We start from the raw sequence: 21520 nt of genomic DNA on the forward strand, positions 1-21520 counted from the left end.
CGTTCTTGTACATAATGTTGCTCTCAAAAAGATAAAGCTAGACGTCAATTAGCTGTGAGTGGTTATCCGTTCTATGTGTAATCAAATTAGTTGTGTAGCTGTGCGGAAATGGTGCTGCCGCGATGGACCCAGACGGACAGCTTATTAGCCTGCGTGACAGCGAGACAGTTAAATCGGAGATAGATATTTGTGACAAGGAAGACACCAAATCTGTAAGCTCCCCAACCCCATGTCTGTGTAGCATACTGTAAAAGGCGCTAGAGCCTGTTTTTGACTATTCTACTATCGATATTTGAACTTGCATATAACACAGGATAGAAACTGTTCGGTTTGTCTGCTAATATCTAACCCTGCCGTCCGTCCTCAACAAGATGTGCAGTTCTACTGCTGTTTGCGGAGAAAACCTTACACTTATTTAGCTGTTAGGTAGCTGTGATTAAGTCTGACAAAAAGGTGGAATTCCAAGCAGGTTGCAGTCTGTTTATCTGCTAGCTAGCATGGAGACTGACGACGATGTGCCTCTCATCTTAACCTGGGACGAAGCAAATAGTGGTCTGCTCAGCGAGGAGCCTGAAAGAGGAGACGAAAGTAAGTCTATACAGTGATATCATCACATACCTCTGTAGTCAAGCAATGCAAACAATGTACATGTACACCAAGGAAAGGAACATGATCGGGGGAAGTGGTTTGGTGTCTCTACTGTAATGCTGTCGCAGTAGACATACAAGTAATACACAGATCCCATTGAGAAAGCACACCCGGCCAAAACTAATGCACTCCTGTGTAACACCTGTGTAATAATCCCCACCTTTAAGAAGGCTGTGGTGTTGGGGGTTCGTTCACCCCCAACATTTTAAATACACTATTAGGGTCAAAATTACAACACACCCAAGTTTCTAAGATTCAATAAGTTAAATCACTACTTCTGTACAGGTTCAGTCTGCTTCTTCTTCTTTTGGCTGCTCACTTCATAGGTCACCACAGCAGATTATCTCCCTCTATCTCACCCTATTCCTACATCCTCCTTTGTCCCGGCAACCCTCTCTTTTTGTCTACACCCTTGAATCTTCTCTGTGCTCTTCCTCCTTTTCACCTGCCTGGCAGCTCCATGTTCAGGATCCTTTGTTAAATACATCCACTATCTCTCCACTGTACCTTGCCCCTTGAAGTTTGTCTCCTAAGCCCACCGCCTGATCTGTCCCTCTGATATACTCATCTCTAATCCTGTCCATTCTGGTGACTCCTAATCAAAACTCTGCCACCTCCAGCTCTGCCTTCTGTTTTTTTGTCACAGCCACTATTTCCAAACTGTACATTGCAGCAGGTCTCACTATCATTTTGTAAACTGTTACGGATTCAAATATTGGGGATGGAGAAAGAGGAAAAACCACAATAACAACACTGGTCCGGCCGGGTTGATTCAAACGATGATTTTAATGATCACACGCGTGGGAGATGGACACCGTACGCAGACAGCATCAGATCTCAAAATGGTGGAGCATTGATCAAACTCTTATAGCCTCTAGTGGCCCCCACCTAATCATAAAAGCCTAAACAATCACATGCTTTCTCTCACACGGCGCCTAAGCTACGACCTTGGCTCCCTGTTTATCTGCTCCTGCTGAGATGGGGCAGAAAACTCCAGTATGTTCTGTTCTCTTCTAATCAGACAAATAAGGCGATGACTTTCTGCGAACAGTATTTCTTATAACTCAGCAGTATGTCCTTCTGTCACAAACCACCCCTGGCACTTGTCTCCAACCACTCCACCTTGCCTGCACTCTCTTCTTCATCTCTCTTGTGCCGCTGTTTATCGCTTTGGATGGTTGACACCAGGTATTTAAACAAATACAGTTCGATCAATACTTTTCTAAAGGTAGTCCAGATAAAATGTCAGCTGAGTATTGAACTCTGATGGTTGTTTTTACTGTACACTACAGTATTCAGAGAGGAGCGTTTGCATAAACTGTTTATTTTATTATAGCTGTTTATAGATGGAGTTAATGTTGTTTTTTTAACTTACCATAATGCACTGGTGCAGTCAGAAGCGCTGTAATGTTGACAGTCAGCTGCATATATGTTGCACATCCAGGCTCTGCTGTTTGAATGGAGAAAACAGATTGTCCACCAGGCTCTGGGATCACGTGTGGGTGGAGCATGTATGAGTATCTGTGCATCTGCTTGACATAGTAATCCTGCTGCCTTTGTTTTCCTCACATATAAGCTACAAAATGACCCATCTGAAAAACTGCTGGCTCAGCTTAGAACTGTGTGCCCCTCAGCCCCTCCCCGGTGCATATGGGTAGCGTGTGTTTGTGTGTGTGTGTGTGTGTGTATGTGTGTGCGTGTGTGTGTGAGTGAGTATCATTTTCTCTAGCTCTGGCATGAACAGGAAGAGGAGAGGAGTGTTTTTTCTGTCATATATGGGAGTGGTGTACAAGTGGGACAAGTCCTGCTGTTCTTGCCTGCTTGCTGCCAAAGCCTTCTGGAAATAGAGGGAGTATGAACCTGGACTCTATGAAATAAAGCTGCCTCTTATCACTTGAGTGACAAATCACATGCTTGGATAGAAGTGAGGAATTTAGTTTTTATTGCCCATGTTCCGGACCCTTTATTTTTCTGGGACAAGTAGACATGACTGCTGGATCTGTTTATGTGAGCCTGACGTCACTGTGTTATTGACTGGGAGCTTCAAACGTATTATTGTTCTCAAACAAATGCGTGGTCGGAGTGGCACACAGCAGACGATGGGTGTACTTCTGTCAGAGTAACGGGTAGGCTGCCACTGGATTGGAACTTAAGCTTCTCGTTTCAGCTCAGTCTGCTGCTGTCATGGTGGATAGAAAACATCTGTGACCTGCAGCACGTTGGATTCTAAGGAGTCGTGCCCGAAGAGAAAATATGTGATGTACAGTGTGTGGGAAGAGTACCCCAACAGACTTGCGCCAGAGTAAAGTATGCAGCTGCAGAAAGCCGCATGGAGGGACAGCTTTGTTTGAGGAAGAACCTGGGACCAGGCTTGAGTTTGAATACTGACTTTGTCTGGATTTTATCTTGGTCACTTGACTTAATTTATACGATATTATGTTTATGTGTTTTAAGCCCTAACATAGGAGTTTCGTGTCTTCCAAAGTTAGTCACTCGCTGTCGTCTGGTATTGCAAAATCAGTTCCTTTTGTGGTTTTTCTGTCTCGTGCCTGCATCCTGTTTGTGGTATGACAGAGGCTTAATAGCAAATGTGATGTGATTGAAAGCACACTTTATTACTGACTGGCAGCACTGGGATCAAGGTTCATGTTGTGCCACAGAGTCAGGAGGAGGTAATTTTTCAGTCTGGCAAAAAATGTAATATCACTCTTCTGTGTGACTTTTGTTCCAAAACAAGCAACTGATTCTCAAAGAACTACAAGTGCAGAACCTCAAGAGCATCTGTGATCATTTTAAAAGGGGTCTGCTCTCCAGAGTCCTTTTGATCTCCGGGATATTTCCGGATCTGTAAGGATTTCATCCAGATCCACTTGTGACTTGGTTTCTGTTGTTTGCATCAGGTCTGTGTGGAATGTCTGGCCATCTGTATCTCCAGATGTGTATTGATGCTGGAACGAGACCAGCATACTGTGACTGGGACACACATGTACACTTGGTCCTTGGAAGTAAGGGATGTTAATACCGTCACACAGCTGATGAATCCAGACTGACAAATGGAGAGTTCGCACACACAGGCAGCTGGTTTCCGTGAAGATCAGTCGCATATCGAGAGCCCTGTAGTGACTTCATCCTTTGCCTTACAGCTAGAACTAGAATGCATTGGTAGGCGGATACCCCTTTGTGTGACTCACATAAATAAGGGGTGTATGAGAACACTCACAATTAATTCTTGTCTTCCAGATGGAGGAGGCAGTTATGACGTAGTTAACAACGCTGTGATCTCAACGCCTGGCCCACAAAACTACAGATCCCAAAATGTGTCCTTGCGACAAAGCTGGGAGATGAACTACCAAGAGGCAGCCATCTACCTGCAGGTATTTACAACTAGAGCATTGCTGCATTTATTAGTGTATGCACTCATTCACATGATCACATTATAGTTTTATTATACCTTCTACACTGTATTACTTGTAGATAGTTAGACCTTGTCCTCTCCCCGTGAGCTATATTTACATCCTGAAAAGCTGCAGGATGTTATAAATCTATAAACATGCAAAACTGTGCAAAATAAAATACAAAGGCAGTGTTGATGTACATGAAAGGAACTTTTTGCCAAAAATGGGGTTTTTGTCTTGTTGCTGATACAAAAACATAACCTCATAAGGTTTTGTAACTGTATTTTAAAAAGCCACAATTGGTGTAAAAATTCTACCCGACTGATTTTATTGGTTGATTATTGGCAGATTTGTTGATTTATACACAGCGTTTATGCAAAAATCTGACTTTTATAATGGTATCGACACATTCAACAGAATGTAGATTATTGATTTGTAAAACCTTTGAACTGATACGATGGAGATGCCAAGTTGGCCAGTACTGGTCGGTTTGCTTTTAATTTTCTTTTTAGGGAAAGAAGCAATCTTTATTACAAATAAATTCCTGTTTTAAAGTCTCTCTCTTTCTCACTATATGTTTGAATATCCAACCAGTGCAAAATTAATGTCAAAGAACAAACTCATAAACACTGATAAATCAGACAAGAAAGCTGCTGTCAATCAATATTTATCTGTGTGTCTCTTATCAATGTCTGAATGTTTTACTTTCTAAAATTGGCAGTGGCTCCTAGATTTGGTTGGCCTGTTTTAAATCATTGGAAGAGCTGCAAAGTACAAATAACCGTAAGCACACTTGTGCATTTGTATGCCTTTGAGAAGTTCTTTTTACATCGTTGGTCTGAATGTTGAGTTCTGCTCAGTTTAAATTAAGTGCAGAAAAACATTTTCTGTTATGTCTCCCGTGGAAGAAAAAAATTGAAAAACCAATTAAAAAAAAAAAAACACTCTGGGAATTAAAGCTGTTTAAAAAATTAGAAACGTTCATATCCATCCATCCATCACTTTTGCCAACTTGTATGCACAAATGTGTAACTTTTACATTTTCTGTGTAGGAAGGAGAGAACAATGATAAGTTCTTCACTCACCCTCGAAACCCAAAGGCACTTGCGGCGTACCTGTTTGCGCACAACCACCTGTTCTACATGATGGAGCTGCTGACAGGCCTGCTGCTGCTGATGCTCTCACTGTGCGAGGCTCCTGCTGTACCCTCACTGCGCCTGGATGTCTATGTGAGTGAATCTCTACTCGCTAACATACTAATATGAACTAATAACACAACTTTACCTTACAGTCGCAGGCCACTTTCTAATTTACATCTTGGTAACACTGGGTTGGACCCTTTTCCTCTTCAGAACTGTACTAATTCTGCAGATTCATCAAGGTGCAGGAAAAATTGCTCATAGACATGATAGAATCACACGGTTGCTGCAGATTTGTTGGCTGCACATCCGTGATGAGAATCTCCAGTTCATCCCAAAGGGGCTCTGATTGAAATCTGGTGACTGTGGAGGCCATTTGAGGACAGTGAATTCTCTGTCTCAGTTTGAGATTAGTTTTGTGACATGGTGTGTTGTCCTGCTAGAAGCAGCCATCAGAAGATGGGCACAATGTGGTCATAAAGCCATCCAAATGATTAGCAACAATTTGGTTTGTTTAAAGGATGCTCCGTTGGTACTAAGGGGCCCAAAGTGTGCCTAGAAAATATCTCTCATTACACCACTAGCATCATGAATCATAACCCCAAAACAGGAGGGATCCATGCTTTCATGTTGTGTACACCAGTTCTACCAGCAGGTTCCCTTGACATGCCTAAACACCATGTGATATGTCATGTGATTGGCTCATTAAAGACTTGTGTTGATGTGCAGTTTAATAGGTGTACCTAACAAAATGACTAATGAGTGGCTAGTTTCCTTTATAACTTGTGTATTTGATGTCATTCAGGTCCACGCCACGCTGGAGCTGCTGGCTTTGGTTATGGTGGCATTTGAGCTATGCATGAAACTCCGCTGGTTAGGCTTCCACACCTTCATACGGCACAAGAGGACAATGGTTAAGGTAACTGTTACATGTTAATAATTTCATAATTATTGTGCGTGTGTGTGTGTGGCAGTCGGGTTGCTGTTACATTGTGTGGATCTCAGTTACGGTCAGAGGTCATGTTTTCTAAAAAACCTCGTGAATATGATAACTCAAAAAGAAAGTCAACTGGGTTTTTCAAATTCATACCATAGTTGTATCTACTAATAATCTCAGATGACTTCAAATGAGGGAATGTACAAAAAAATGGGAAAACAGAGGGACAGATATGTTTGCTTCTGGGGAAAAGACACACACACACGCACACACACACACACACACACACACACACACACACACACACACACACGAACTGAGCACAACAAAAAGCGAGGACCCAAGAGGGAAAAACATTTGCAGCACTTAATTTTTTTTCTATCAGTTACCATCGCGTATAAAACATCGGGACAGGACCACACGCTAATTAACATGTAACACACCACACACACACAAGCATAAATGTGAGCAACGACGTTGACCACTTACGTAGGTGATACAAAGATTCCCAACAGACGTCTAAATTAGGGATTAGTCTGAAGAAAGGCGATTAAACTTTGCTATCTGCAGATCTGATGTTATAGTTTGGGATTCAGCTTTCATTATCCTACACTGTACATGTTGTCTTCTCTCTTTGCACAGACGTGTGTGTTACTGGTACAGTTTGTGGAGGCCATAGTGGTTCTGATCCGACAAACTTCTCACATGCGAGTGACCAGAGCGCTCAGACCAATATTCCTGGTGGACTGTAGATATTGTGGTGCTGTGCGCAGGTAAATAATGACCTACACACTCACACACACACACAGATTCAGTCTGGCCCAAGACATTGCCACAAAATAGACATTACATTTTTGATTGAGCACACATTTGACTTGCATACTGGAAAATACTAGCGGGAACAGAGAGACTAGTCGTCCCCGCCCGGGCTCCAAGCAAAAGTCTTGTCATATGAAAGAAAACGGTGACTCAACTCTGTAGGTTTGTAAAGCCAGACAAAATTAAACAAACTCAGTGAGATTTCAGCTCCATCTATCTTACTAACAAATGTTTCTGAGAAGTTCTTTTGTTTTCTATTGTGGCCACCCACAAGGCAGTTGTCACTGACGAGGTTTCTTTCATCCAATCAGAAACTTGCGTCAGATCTTCCAGTCTCTCCCGCCTTTTATTGACATCCTCCTGCTGCTGCTTTTCTTCATGGTTATATTTGCTATTCTTGGTAAGAGTGCATAAAGAAACACTTTGATTATTTTCTGTCCTCTATTTGTTAAACTTGTTTATTCAAGCAGAGGAAACACCTCATGAAGAAAGCTGTTTTTGTTAATGTTTGTATTTGATTAGCTCTTTGTGTCCTCCAGGCTTCTGTCTCTTCTCCACGAACACCTCTGATCCGGTATGTTGAGTCTTCCATCTCACTTACAAGAGTTTGTTTGAGTTATGTCATTTCAGGGATTTGGGTGGTTCTTCTCTTTGTGCCAGTTTTGTGTCTGGTCATATTTCCTGTCTTGAACCCTATCCTCTCACCACAGTACTTCAACACTATGGAGAACAGCCTTGTCAGCCTGTTTGTGCTGCTGACCACAGCAAAGTAAGCACGGCAATACACGTACTACTGCCGCTTGGTTATCTTTACACACGGGGCATGTAAGCAGTGCTCACCACGTTTAGAGCTTCTCATAAATCCTTTTACCACTTTTGCTTAATCTGCTTCCACAGTTTTTTGGTTTTTTTTGCATCTTATGACTCGGTCTGCATCTGATGACATCTCTCTTTCACTTTTGTAGTTTCCCTGATGTGATGATGCCAGCATACTCCAAGAACCGCTGGTCCTGTGTTTTCTTCATTGTATACCTCTCTATCGAGCTCTACTTTATCATGAACCTGGTAGAAGAAGCTTGTTTTTTTTCACAATTTCTGAGATGTCTTTGAGTCCTATTGAAAATACACACGGCTTGAAGTTTTCCCAGTTACTCATCATCGCCGTCTGTGCCCCCCTCTCCAGCTCCTGGCGGTCGTGTTTGATACATTTAATGATGTTGAGAAAATGAAGTTTAAATCTCTCTTGCTTCACAAACGCTCTGCTATCGACCATGCCTTTCAGCTGTTAGTTAGCCGTCAGGTAGGCCTGTTTTTTTTGTTTTTTTTATTATCATTATTATTATTATTTGTAACATGTCTTTCCTTTTTCTTTAACACTGTCAGGTGTTTTCTTAAGCTTTTCTTATGTTTCTCTGTGTTACACAGAGACCGATGGGTGTGTCTCTGAAGCAGTTCGATGGTCTGATGCGTTTTTACAGACCACGCATGTCTGCAAGAGACCGATTCCTCACTTACAAAGCTCTTAACACATCAGGGGCTCCCATGCTCAGGTAACTGTCTCTCTTCCACTTCTCAGAATGAAAATCCTTTTACATTGATTTGCTTTGTCACTGATTTAATGGTGGTGTGTTCTGTTGCAGCCTGCAGGACTTTTATAAGTTCTATGAGGTCACTGGCCTTAAATGGAAGGTAATTAGCCTGACATTTCTGCTGTGTAGCTGCTCTATTTTTGTGCTCCTCTGGTTGATTCAAATATACATTTACTGTCAATCTGTGTGTTGTTTAGGCACGTCGCAGTGGAGAACACTGGTTTGATGATCTTCCACACACAGCCTTCCTCATTTTCAAAGGAAAGTTCTCTTTCTCTCTTTTCTTCTGTTGTCAGGCAAAATAAGATTGGCTCTTGATCCCTTATTGTGGATACTTTCCTCTCCAATTTATTAGGTATCCATTTGCTTGTGAAGTCAAAGGCCTTTCAGTATACTATGTGTAAGTGTAATCATTGATCTTCTCCCAGCTGCTATCAGTGATACTGATCAAAGTCTCTTATCAAAGTTTTTTTGTGACTGTAGATGTGGTGGTGGCCATCAACGGTGTTTGGATCCTTGTGGAGACGTACCAGCTGAATAGTAAGATCTTTAACCGTAATCTGCAGTACTGTGCAAAAGTCACGAACCCCTCATATCTTGATATTTTGCCTTAAAGGAGCCAGACTTTCTTGTCATTTTAAATTGGTTTTGAGCAATAGTTCTCCATTCTTTCTGGAGGTCTTTAAAAGTTTTTCTTTCGACATTGGCTGCTTTTTTACTTAGGCCAGTCCTCATCCCTGACTGTTTTCAGTGGAATGTTTTTGTTGTTTGATAAACCGCTTAACTCTGACCTATGACTCATTCAATGATAAAAAAGGCCCCTAACTCAAGGGATGAACCAGTGTTGTGTCTACACATAAAAGACAACTAAGCAGAAAAATAATAATTATTAATATTCTATCTTTAGGCATATTATTACTAGCACCCTGATGTAGAAAGGGATAACTTGTTTCCATTTCTATAGTTGAATCTATGAAAAACAGCACAAATGAACAACATCTGAAAGTCATGTCCTTAAGAAATTGAAAGAAATTCAGCAAAGACCTGATGCAGGACCCCGAGAGATGCATCTGGCCGTTCAGTCGATCCATCTACTGTTCACTGAAGCCTCATCAGAAAAGGTCTCAGTGGAAGGGTGGCTGTCAAGAAGCCATTCTTGAGGAAGGGAAATGGGAAGAAAACGCTGAGGTTTGCCAAATTACACAAGAACTGGACTGAATCAGTGGAAAATGTGTCTGATAGATTGAAGAACACAAATTTGACATTTTTGGTCAAATCATTGTCAGTATGTACAGAGGAAGTCAGAAAAGAAGTACAACAGTGAGTGTCTACAGCCATTTGTAAAACATGTTGGAGACTCTCTCATTGTTTGGGGCTCCATTTCAGCCGGTGGTGTTGGGGCTGTTGACAGGATTGTGAATGCAGAAAAGTACTGCCAGATTTGGATTCATCATGCAGTATATTCTGCAAAACGTCTAACTGACAACAGCTTAATTATTTAGCATGACAATGAACTCAAACACATTGGCAATGTGTTTAATCTACCTAGGTAGGTTAGCTTCCCCAGAACCTGGACCTCAACATTATTGAAGCAGTGTGGGATCATCTAGATGGAGAGCAGAACTAAAAGGGAGCCAACATCCAAAGAAGAGCTTTGAATGTCAGTATTCCTGAAGACCTATGCCTATGAGAGTTCAGGCTGTGCTGAAGAATAAAGGTGGTCATACCAAATATTGAATTTCAAGCTCTTTATAATTGTATAAACTCAGTTTTTGCTTTATACACGTATGTTTACATGTGTTCCAGTGAATAACTGCGCTTAATTTCCTGGCAATATATTTTAAAAAATGCCCCAAGACTTTTGCACAGTACTTGCACAGTACTAAGGCATGTGTTCCAATACTCCAGGTGTTTTACCTTCCTCTCCTCTTGCAGGTGGATTTTCCTGGTCCAAATTGGTTCCCTGGAGTTACATTGTTTTTCTGACCAGTAAGTAGGCTGCATGGCACCCTCCCCACCCAAACCCTGCACCCCACATAGAAAGTCCAGATAGTATTAAAATGTCATAAGGTGTCGAGGATTAATTACAGTCGTTTACACTGTGTGTCTGTCCTTCCACTTTCAGTTTATGGTGTAGAAGTGTTATTGAAAATATCAGGTTTGGGGCCAGTTGCCTATTTCAGCTCTGGGTGGAATCTGTGAGTAACACACATTGAAAACACAAATCTGTGCTGCATCCAAAACTCAAACTGTGCACTCTGTTAAACACAAACAATGTCTAAATCAACAGACTCCATTTGAGTGTGGAAATTTTAGGAATCTTTAATAATTAAACGTGACATGTTGTTTTTCAGTAGGCCTACTTATATTTAAAAGAAAATCACAGAAATACCTCTGAGCTGATATGAAACCCTGTTTCTCTGCTTTTGCTGGTAATCCTCATTGTGCTCTTCCGTCCAGGTTTGACTTCTCTGTGACGGTTTTTGCCTTCTTGGGCCTCATTGCTCTTGCCTTCGATAAGGAGCCGTTCTACTTTATTGTAATTCTCAGACCGCTTCAGCTGCTAAGGTATGATTTTCAATCTCCTTTAACGTGACAGCATATATGCACATAATGGCAATAGTAATTAATTTTACATTCAAATTTCTGTGTGTTGCCTTTTGCAGGTTATTTAAGATAAAGCAGAGGTATCGTAATGTTTTAGACACCATGTTTGAGCTCTTCCCCAGGATGGCCAGTCTAGGGTTGACATTAATCATCTTCTACTATTCCTTTGCTATTGTGGGAATGGAGTTCTTTGCAGATGTGGTTTACCCCAACTGCTGCAAGTGAGTAGTCGTGTCTCTCCATTGGCGATTCATTACTTCATTAATTTATTCTTCCTTTTTTCTCTCCCTCTCAGTACGAGCACAGTGGCCGATTCCTACAGACTGATCAACAACACACAAGGCAACAAAACAGTGCTGGAAGAGGGCTACTATTATCTCAATAACTTCAACAACATCCTCAGTAGCTTTGGTAATAATCCCTTTTTCCTTTTTGTCAAAATTCTGTCTTTGTATATTATCTACATGTTGTGTGTTCATGTGCGTTATGTTTTCTAGAATTTTAAAAACATTTACTCATTTTTTGTTTATCTCCAGTGACTCTGTTTGAACTGACCGTGGTCAACAACTGGTACATCACTATGGTGAGATTATCTGTGGTTCAAAATCTGTCGCCACTCGGCAGCCTGAGCACAGATCGTCGGGTGTCTGACTGCTTTTTGCTCTTTCACAGGAAGGAGTGACGTCTATGACGAGCCACTGGAGCCGTCTGTACTTCATGACTTTTTATATAGTTACAATGGTGAGTAGGAATGCGAACAGAGGAACAAAACAAAACTCAGAGGTTTTGCATATCTGAGACAAATTGAAGCCTTTTTTTTTCCTTTTTCAATGTTTCTATCCTGCCCTGAGGAGCCTGTGTAGTCTTACTTTAATGTTGTCCTCTACTGAAGAATCAGTGTGTGGGAATGTAACCATATTGCATACAATGTTTTGTCTGTGCAGGTGGTGATGACCATTATCGTGGCGTTCATTTTAGATGCATTTGTGTTCCGCATGAACTACAGTCGCAAGAACCGGGAACCGCTAGAAAATCCAGAGGGTGGGTTTGAGTGTGTGTGAGATTGTATGCAGGTTAAGAGTTGTTAGCCAGGATCTAAATTAAATGTGTTTGTACACGCTGTAGATGAGAATGGGATCGTGTTTGAAGTAGAGGTGAGTCGTGATGACGTTCTCGCCGCTCTCGAGCTGTACAAACAGATGTGCCCAGGATCGTCTTCCCTCAGCTCTCTCCAGGGAGTCTTACAGACTATGGACAAAAGTGGGGTAAGAACACACGCAAACAGCAAGAAGTAGTCTTCTTCTGCTCTTTAAGTCCCTCTAATTAATTTTTACTCCTGATTTGTTGTGCGCAGCACTCGTCTTTAGTGTACCTAGGTCGCAGGTCTAGGACGAAGAGCGACCTCAGCATGAAAATGTACGAGGAGGAGATACAGGTAAGAAACTAAAGATGTAATCCTGAATACCATGTCAGGACTTGGACTATCATGATGTGTTGGTCTTTTCTGTGTTGTTTCTTAAGGAGTGGTATGCAGAATATTCAAGGGAAGCCCTGCCTGAACCAGACCAAAGCCTGGAGCGGGATCCAGACAGCCCCATGCCTGACTTGTCTCCCTTCCCAGAGCCTCAGCTCAACTCACAGACTGGACCTCACAGCATCAATTAATGCAAAGTTTGCTAGGGAAACATGCACATTGTCATTCCAACGTTTTCCTTTAAAGGCAAAATCAGGAAGCCTGGACTCCCATATTATGTGTGCATATACTGCTGTTGGCCTTTTGTGCCCTATGGTAAACCATGACGCATCTAAACCTGATGCCTTAGTTTAACGACTCCTCTGATCAGTATTAACACACCCACTGAGTTTTCCAAAGACCGAACTATATAAACACTTAATACTCCTTTTAGCTCAACTGAACAAATTATGACATTTTCCCTCAACTAATGTCTCAGCAGACTTATAATATTTTACTTTTATATAACTTCTTATTCTGTAATGTATTTGAGTTTATTTGAATAAACTGTTAGAACTTGTCAAACTGTGATGTTCATTGATGTTGCTGGATTATAACACTGCTGGCTGTAAAAATTACCTATTTACTCTATTTAGAGAAGTTAGAGGGGGAAAAAAAAATGAAAGCACATACACCCCAAAAAAATTAAACCAAAATCATTTAATTACCCCAAAGCAGCATGCACAAGTCATTAACATTTAGATCAATAATTAATGGAGACAATTCAGTGTTTCAAATTACAAAAGGCACAGTGTGAGTCGTTTCAGTCCTCCCTGAGCAGACTTTGCTCGCCTGATTTCATTATCCAACCACAGGAACTCTGTGGGTAGTAGTCAAGTGGAACAAAGGTTACAGCTGATTCTTGTAAAAAAAAAATAGTGCATAAATAGTTGTAGTTGTAATTTTTCAGACCGGCCGCAGCATCAGGTCTACGTAACACGAATCTTGCCAAACTCTGTAAGAAGTGCAATGATAAGGAAGATGACATAGAAAATGAGGAGAAAGATGCCATAGGCCCGACCCAAGTGGAAGCGGCACAGTGGAACGATGACAAAGGACAGGACCAAAGACAAACCCAGAGATCCTGCAAGAATCCATGTCAGCAAACCTTCTGGTTCAACCTGAGAAGGAACAAGAACAAAGGCTTATTATCTTCATAGTGTCTGAAACAGGCTCGTGTAGCTTGGGTTAGATTACGCTGCATCTTAGAGGAAATTACCTGCACGTCGGCATGTGTTTGGAGCATTTGCACCAGACATCCTAAACCCACTCCAAACAACATGTCTGAAGGAAGTAAGAGTCAAGGATACTAAAAGCCTCTTTTATACATGCATGATAGGTGTTGTTTTACAGAGAGTCACAAAAACAAGGATACTGAAAATGATGCCTCCAAAGCAGGCAGATATAGCCATCCGTGGGTAACCCTGCCGAGCGATGGTGATGTCAGAAAAGCAGTCTGAAAATAAGAGACACAATTTTTTTTTAAACAACTAAAGTTACATATAGTATGTTTTTGGAGAAAAATACTGAATGAAGTTTTTAAGCATTACCTCCAATGCTGTTTCCCCAGGCCAACAGAGTCAATCCCAGCACAGTGTTGCTCAGACGCAGCACAACCCCGAGCATGTGCAGAAGACTGACTACTTCAGAGGCCGCCGCACTGATCAACACTGCACTCACCACAAACCCCAAAAGAGCAAAGAACTGGGAGGGGAGGGGAAGGACAAGAAATTTACAAACAAGTATCATCATAGCATAAATGTAAAGACCTGTGATGTAGCTTTAATCTTGAATCAATATGAGAAACGCAAATATTTTAAGCCACCTTAGAAGCTTGATGGCAGTGTTGCTAAAACAAAACCAGCAATTACCGGATATCCATCAGCCTCAGCTGTACTTAATTTGTGTTAATTAGCAGGCAGGTGCAGAGGGGGGGGCTAGAGGGGCTTGAAACTGATATGTGCCAACTACTGCACCACTGTCCCACTTGGCTACAGTATTACAAAAAGGAGTAATCATCATCATCATCATCATCATCATCATACTTATTCTCCACACACTTAGTCCACACACACACACACGCACTTACTGAGTGATATCTTGGAGGACAGTCATTGCTGGTTGAGCAGAAGACAATAGCAGAAACAAAAAGTCCCAGCAGGAGAAACAGCAGCCAGAGGGGAAACTGCCCTTGGATCATATAATTTCCATCTGATAAATTAAAAAGAAAATAATTTAATCATATGCTTATTTTGATTAAGACTAGGACTTCAAGCTGCTTCTGTTGTAAAATGTTAAGCACTTACATGCTCCAGACTGGAAGACGAGCACACACACCACAGGAGCAGTGATCAGGTGGAGGCAGTTTAGGGGGCGTCTCCAGTTTCTGTCTTCTTTGTCAGGGTCAACCACAGGGATACAGAGCAGCAGCAGCACTTCCAGAGGAGTCTGATGGGTTCAGACCAAGAACCACAGAATAATTTACTTTAATTTACATTGAAAGACAAGTTTTGACTGGATTTCACTTAAGTCTGTGAACCAGTACCTTGAATACTTTAAGGACTTTCCACTTCCATGATTTCCTCCTCCACCTACGGTTGTCGACTGGATTCAAAGAGCTCAGCAGGATCTGACTTGTAGACTCAGAGTAGGGCAGAAGTGGTCGATACTCTGACTCTGCAACACACAGGTGTAAATTATGATCTGTCACTCAGGAATGTGCTGCAGTAAATTTACTTTTGGGTTTATTTTTTGTTTGTTTTTTGTTTTTTAAAATGGAGGCTGCTGCATTCCTACCATACTCCTGATGAATACTCCTGCCTGTCAGACAGGGAACGTCATCATCTGATGAGTCAGACGAATGAAAGTCTGCTTCAAAGAAAAACAAAAACAAAAAAACAACATCACTTGGAACTGTGTGGTTTTTATTTGTCTGTGTGTAAGAGTGTGTGTTTATATATCCAACCTGGAACATGTGTAACATTCTGGACACTCGTGTTGTCAGAATACTTTTGCCGGTTGTAAATGAACGCACTGATGATAACAATCACGACGTACAGGACGTAGAGGCCAAGGTACCCTAGAAAAAAGAAAGAAAGATATTATAGTAAAGACATGTAGGGATGATGAACATTACACGCAAGCAAGCACACACACAGAGACATGTTTTCCAACTAATTAAAACTAGTCAAGACTAGTTTTAATTAACCTCTTCTTTTTGGCCCTGTGGGTTTCACACCTAAGCTGTAAAAACCAGACCAACGACATAGCCGCTGATCTGGCTCACGATCAATCACATTTCACAGGATATTGCAATTTGTGAAGAGCAGAAAGAAGGTGTTAAGTTTACTTGTCATTAGTGGTAAAAACTAATGAGGACTAAAGGCTCACACACAGTCGTATTCAGGACAAATTAATCAAATTTACCACCATGCCATGTTTGAGATCAGGAGTATTATGACTACAGATGACTAATGATCACGTGTTTAATTACGCTAAGATGTTTGTGTGGTTCTCGTAAGAAACAAAAGTCATTTTTCTAACAGCCCACTGACTGACACTCAGACAAAAGTCAGAAGCAGAATAACAAAAGTGAAAATGAATGAGCTGTCGAGTCTAGTCAGGATTCACTGATGGCAAATTAGAACAAATATAAAGATTTAAAATTATAATATTTGTTCAAAATTCAATGAGAAGCTTTCTAAAACCGGACCAACAAAGAAAAATCGAGAGGTCAAATAGGATGCATAATTAATGCAAGACCATGTGTGCGTGTGTCGCTGTATACCCAGTGTTTCTCCCAGCGTCACAGTTCCTCTGTACAATATGAGGAAAGTCCAAAACACTGCAACCATGTAGAAGATGACATCGCGCAGAAATGGACGAGAAGCTACAGCAAAAGGCTTGACCAGCGCCACGCTGCCAGCAACTACTGTAGTAACAAATATCCCGGCTCCTGGAAAGGCAAACAGGCTGTCACATCTCAAGGCATTTTTAAATTTATTTACATATCGGTGTGAGCGTGCGCGAGTCTGTGCCTACCAAATAAGGCTCCGACAGCCAACCCCGCTGTGTGCGGGTGGGAAAATGCTGCAATGGCACTGAAGATGTCAGGAGCTCCATTACCAAGAGCCAGAAATGTCACACCCTGATCACAGGCAGCAGTCAAGGAAAATATTCTTCTCAGAAACTATAATATAAACATTAGTGTGCAAAAGTTTTGAGCCTCCCCTTATTTCTTTATTTTTTGGCTTCCAAGGAGCCAGACTTTCTCGTAATCTGGTTTTGAGCAATAGCTCTCCAGACTTTTTGAAGGCATTTCTAAGTATTTCTTTGAACATTTGCTGCTTTTACACTCATTTTCAGTCCAGTTCTTGTACTGATACTTTTCAGTAGAGTGAGTTTTTTGTGATATTGATAGAAAAAAAAAAAAAAAAAAAAAAAAAAAAAAAATTGGTTTCCACTGTGTGTAAAAGTATTCATGGCGTCAACATTATTAGAGCAGTGTAGAATTGCACAAACTCAGTTATTTCTCATCTTCTAGTCTGTATTTCCATACATTTCAATAAATAGCTGCACACTTCCAAAGAAGTGAAAAAGAAACAAAAAAAAGGTAGATCAATAATTTTGCCCAGTACTGTATATTCTAATATTTAACAGTCTAAGAGGTCAAACAGAAACTTCAGACTGCAGCCCATGGGTAGTGTTCAGGCGATGGAGAGAAAGGATACGGCCACATTGTGGGTGAGGCGCAGACTGGAGGAGATGGCAGACAGGTTGGGACAGAAGCTGGAGAGAGGGGGAAAAATAAATACAATTCAATAATCTTATTGAGAAAACAAAATAATTTAATACCTCAATTTACAAAAAAGCTATGTCTCAATAGATACTTTTCACTGAACACACAACAGCTTCTTTGCAGTAGTGTGTAAAGTGAAGTGGGTAGGTTTATAAATAAATAAATAAATAAATAAACAAAAAACAGAAGCAACAGTTCTTTCTTTGAGGAAATCTCACAATCTTGCAACAAAAGTGAAACAGTAGTGAAAACTCCACTCATGTGACTTTTCTTTGCACGACCATTTCGCTGAAACCATGATGTGTGTGTTGAATAACACCAGCGACACTTACAACTTAGAGGCAGTAAGTCCCAGAATAATAAACAAAAAGAAGAGCCATATAATCTGTGGAGAAGCAGAAAAAAGACAGCAGTTGTTGGTTTGTGAGGTAAAAACTATTGTTTAAAGAAAAGAAAAAAAAAAAAAAAAAAAAAAAAAAAAAAGGTGTGAGTGCCTTTACATTTACAAACATGACACTGACTACATTGGTCATATTGTCCCTGACCACAGATTTCTCTTTTAGGTTTCATTTGCAGATTCTCACTTACACTGTTTTTAACCAAACACTTCAGTTAATCCCATTTAAGACTTTGGGTATCTTGCAAACAGGGGAACTGGAAAATATCCACCATTATGAAAACACATTTAGCTAAAGCAAAAAGCTGATTGTTTTCCTAGTTCTGTTGAAGCAAAGTTTACTTCCTCATGTGAGTTTTATGTTGATTCACAAACAGTAACCAAGCCCAAAAACAGAAGCACCTAACACCTCTCACCCACATTTAAAAAACGGTTTAGCTCACAAGGTAAAAAGGTGACCAATATGTTATAAGGATAATACCACCTGGTCTCTCCCAGCTTAATTGTTATAGAAATAATATAGAAATAACTCAGAGTCTTACACAGAAAGAGATGGTGAGTGGTGTGAGGTTGGGAGGCAGCAGACAGAAGGCCACTTCAAGGTAATTGATGAAGCCATCTTCCATTGAACAGTCTGGTGTTTTCTTCACGAATGCACAGCGGTCTGCAACGCTGTAGTTCATCACCAAGTCGCACTGCACACACACACACACACACAGTTATCTAAATGGCTCAACATTTTCACGCAATCATTTGTGGCTTAAACAGTGGAACAACAACATGTGCATCTCTTTCGTAATGACTGATGAAGGTGAGTGTACCATTCATTTATTTTTGTGTTTAAGATAAGATAAAACTTTATTAATCCCTCGAATAAGAATACAAGTGAAGAGGCACTACAGCTTAGTTGTCCCCCCTCCTTTGTCCTCCTGTTTCCCCTCCCTTTCCCCTCCAGAGAGGAGTTAAACAGTCTGATGGCGTGTGGGACAAAGGAGTTTTTAAGTCTGTTGGTTCTTGTCTTTGGAAGAAGCAACCTGTCACTGAACAGACTCCTCTGGTTGTTTGTGGCCGTGTGCAGAGGATGCCCAGCATTGTTCATAATGTCCAGCAATTTTTTTTAGTGTCCTTTTCTCTGCCACTGTCACCAGAGTGTCCAGCTTCATGCCGACCACAGAGCTAGCCCTCCTGATCAGTTTCTCCAGCCTGGATGAGTCCTCCTTTGCTGTGCTGCTCCCCCAGCACACCACAGCATAGAAAAGTACTCCAGCAACCACTGACTGGTAAAACATCCTCAGGAGCTTCCTGCAGATGTTAAAAGACCTCAGCCTCCTGAGGAAGTACAGTCGGCTTTGGGCTTTTTTATACAGGTGCTCTGTGATGCATGACCAGTCCAGTTTGTTGTCCACCCACAGCCCGAGGTACTTGTTGACCACCTCCACCTCCTCTCCCTCTATCTGAACCGGCTTTATACATTATATACTTTTTAGATATATTTAGGCTTTATATATTTGAATATGAATGAAATCACACTACAAATCCATCTGAATATAAGTAATAATAATAATAATAATAATAATAATAGATTGCATTTATTTGCCTTTTCTAGGCACCCAAAGCGCTTTACAATTCCACTGTGGTGAAGGCAAGCTACAAGTTGTAGCCACAGCTGCCCTGGGGCAGACTGACAGAAGCAAGGCTGCCATATCACGCCATCGGCCCCTCTGGCCAACACCAGTAGGCGGTAGGGTCAAGTGTCTTGCCCAAGGACACAATGACCAGGACAGAGAGAGCAGGGGGATCGAACCGGCAACCTTCCGGTTACAGATGAGCTTCCCAATCCCCTGAGCCACAGGTGGAACATGGGCGCTACATTTTGATACAACAACAACATCATCATCATCTAACAGCACTGAGATGCATGCAATCATGATATAAGGTGATAAATAACAAATCACCAGAAAGCTCTTTAATTTTGGATCACTGCTTACAGTGGGCCTGCATACCAAGAGACCACATTAACAAATTTGTCTTATCACACACACACACACACACACACACACACACACACACACACACACACACCTCTAACGGAGGTGTAACTTTGATGCAATCCAAGTCTACTCATCACCTTTACAGAAATAGATTGTGATAAACTGATATTGTCCAGATGATTATTTGCACATTTCGTTAAAATTCAGTCTAGTACAACGCCAACCACTACAACCTTAGCAATAAACAGACACCTGAATTCACCTTTACTGGAAAACGTAAAAAACAAGACTTGCCATACAAGTTTCCTTAAGGCAACATATATGGCATACCTTTTCAGCGTAACTGCATGTGACGAGTGAAACTGCTAAACTGTAACAAATAAAATGACGAAGGGGGTCAAGAATTGAGTGAAATAATATAGTTTTTAAAAAGAAACTAGAGGATGAGGCTCACTCAATTCAGATCCCGACTTAACCATTTCCGCTTGTGACAGCTGATGGCCCTGGGTATTTCGTATTTTCACAAAAACTGTGGACCGATGGGAGTCCTGAGTATGGGATGCTTTACCTGAGCTAAACCTGTCTTGATGAGGAGTGGTAAACTGCAGTGTGTATTATGCTTGGCATGAAGGCTCGATTTACTTGATTTAAATCAGACACCTACATTCCCTAATCAGAATGAGATGTCAGATCAAATTTTGTGTATGTTTTTCATCCACTGCAAAACAAGAAAAAGCACACCACCCACCCATGCAGAGGTCCTTCTGTATACCACACACATTCAGTGCTCTTTTCAGCTTTGCACTGAGGGTCTATAGTTTACTGACGGATGTGAACCAAGGCGATCAAACTTGACTTACGCCCTTAGCTTTCGCTAATCATGTGACAGGTGGAAAAAAAAAACTAACCAAAAAAAAAAAAACTTTGCTGACCTGAACCAGAAAACAAGCAGCTGACGAACACCTGATAATAAAATACAGCACTCACAGATAACACGCTCATTTCCAAGCAAAAGCAAAGAAAAACATTTCACTGACCTCATCATTGTTGTTGTTTTCAGCCATCACCGGTGAGGACCAACGTCCAGCCATTCCAACCCGGACACCAGACTCGTTTCGTAAAAGCTCTGAGCCCGAGGTGAGCTGCCAGCCACACGGCAGCACCACGAAAAGTGGCAAGAAAATACCGCAAAACATGATTCACTTTATCCCGGAGCCAGTTCCATTCTGCTGGGAAGCTAACAGGACATCCGTGGGCTGGTTTACTCTTTTAATTCCCGGGCGGTTAGCCTAAAAATTAAGTCGAAGATCTCAAAAACATGTCCCGGTTGTCGTATTTGTTACTGGTCTTAAATAACTTGTTTTCAAGCGTTCACACAGTCTAAGCTCAGATTCAATCCCGTTGAACATTTTGTACACCTTACTCTAAAACTCCTCCCACTGCTTTCCCAATCAGACATGTGCCACGTTCACGGACTCCTCGTAAACCCAGAAGAAGCAAAGGAACGAGTGCTGGAATGCAGACAGCAAAAGGTAAACGGCAAATACGAGGCTGTTAAAATACGTTAATATGTGTATTTAAAAGCTTAGTTTATTAGAGGTCTATACTCCAGAGAACCAGCCTATTCATTTATTGCCTCTATAATAGACATTTGTTTATGGTCTATATTTTTTGACTCATTTGAGCT

At 41.2% G+C, this 21520-nt stretch overlaps 2 protein-coding genes across 4 annotated transcripts; one reads left to right on the forward strand and one right to left on the reverse strand.

Moving 5' to 3' along the window:
* The first annotated feature begins 497 nt into the window (after nt 1–497).
* Nucleotides 498–13506, forward strand: tpcn1 (two pore segment channel 1). 2 transcript variants are annotated; one of them, XM_085475314.1, is made up of 26 exons: nt 498–588; nt 3889–4022; nt 5096–5272; nt 5988–6101; nt 6762–6892; nt 7250–7338; nt 7478–7512; nt 7649–7707; nt 7904–8003; nt 8122–8238; nt 8364–8488; nt 8579–8627; nt 8725–8786; nt 8881–8927; nt 9011–9067; nt 10463–10516; nt 10653–10725; nt 10988–11095; nt 11194–11355; nt 11430–11545; nt 11671–11717; nt 11807–11875; nt 12079–12175; nt 12260–12399; nt 12489–12569; nt 12656–13506. In XM_085475314.1, the coding sequence occupies exons 1-26, from the start codon at nt 498–500 to the stop codon at nt 12797–12799; spliced, it is 2478 nt and encodes an 825-aa protein (XP_085331440.1). In that variant the 3' UTR covers nt 12800–13506. The 2 variants fall into 2 exon arrangements, with proteins under 2 accessions (XP_085331440.1, XP_085331439.1); XM_085475313.1 differs by lacking the exon at nt 498–588 and adding an exon at nt 2797–3810.
* Nucleotides 13288–21279, reverse strand: slc8b1 (solute carrier family 8 member B1). Of its 2 annotated transcripts, none has more exons than XM_085475316.1 (15): nt 20871–21279; nt 18385–18537; nt 17778–17830; nt 17378–17435; nt 16689–16794; nt 16435–16602; nt 15613–15726; nt 15444–15515; nt 15193–15323; nt 14954–15095; nt 14737–14858; nt 14198–14351; nt 14023–14103; nt 13867–13931; nt 13288–13768 (listed from the first exon to the last, which is right to left on the reverse strand). In XM_085475316.1, exons 1-15 carry the CDS (start codon nt 21027–21029, stop codon nt 13577–13579), a joined length of 1770 nt encoding a protein of 589 aa, XP_085331442.1. In that variant the 5' UTR covers nt 21030–21279; the 3' UTR covers nt 13288–13576. The 2 variants fall into 2 exon arrangements, with proteins under 2 accessions (XP_085331442.1, XP_085331441.1); XM_085475315.1 differs by having other exon boundaries at nt 15444–15518.
* Nucleotides 21280–21520: the final 241 nt, after the last annotated feature.

Source organism: Copadichromis virginalis, linkage group LG12 (assembly GCF_057382275.1).
Source record: "Copadichromis virginalis isolate Kocher_CV1m ecotype Utaka linkage group LG12, C_Virginalis_male_GT1.1, whole genome shotgun sequence".
Taxonomy (NCBI): Eukaryota; Metazoa; Chordata; class Actinopteri; order Cichliformes; family Cichlidae; genus Copadichromis; species Copadichromis virginalis.

Excerpts from the sequence above, each read along its gene's own strand:
- tpcn1 (XM_085475313.1), top strand. The coding sequence starts at position 3,702 with ATGGAGAGTTCGCACACACAGGCAGCTGGTTTCCGTGAAGATCAGTCG. Across the intron at positions 7,513-7,648 it reads CCACGAACACCTCTGATCCG|TACTTCAACACTATGGAGAA; the intron begins GTATGTTGAGTC and ends CTCTCACCACAG. Across the intron at positions 8,239-8,363 it reads AGCTGTTAGTTAGCCGTCAG|AGACCGATGGGTGTGTCTCT; the intron begins GTAGGCCTGTTT and ends TGTGTTACACAG.
- slc8b1 (XM_085475315.1), bottom strand. The coding sequence starts at position 21,029 with ATGTTTTGCGGTATTTTCTTGCCACTTTTCGTGGTGCTGCCGTGTGGC. Across the intron at positions 15,096-15,192 it reads AAGTCCTTAAAGTATTCAAG|ACTCCTCTGGAAGTGCTGCT; the intron begins GTACTGGTTCAC and ends TGAACCCATCAG. Across the intron at positions 13,769-13,866 it reads AAACACATGCCGACGTGCAG|GTTGAACCAGAAGGTTTGCT; the intron begins GTAATTTCCTCT and ends GTTCCTTCTCAG.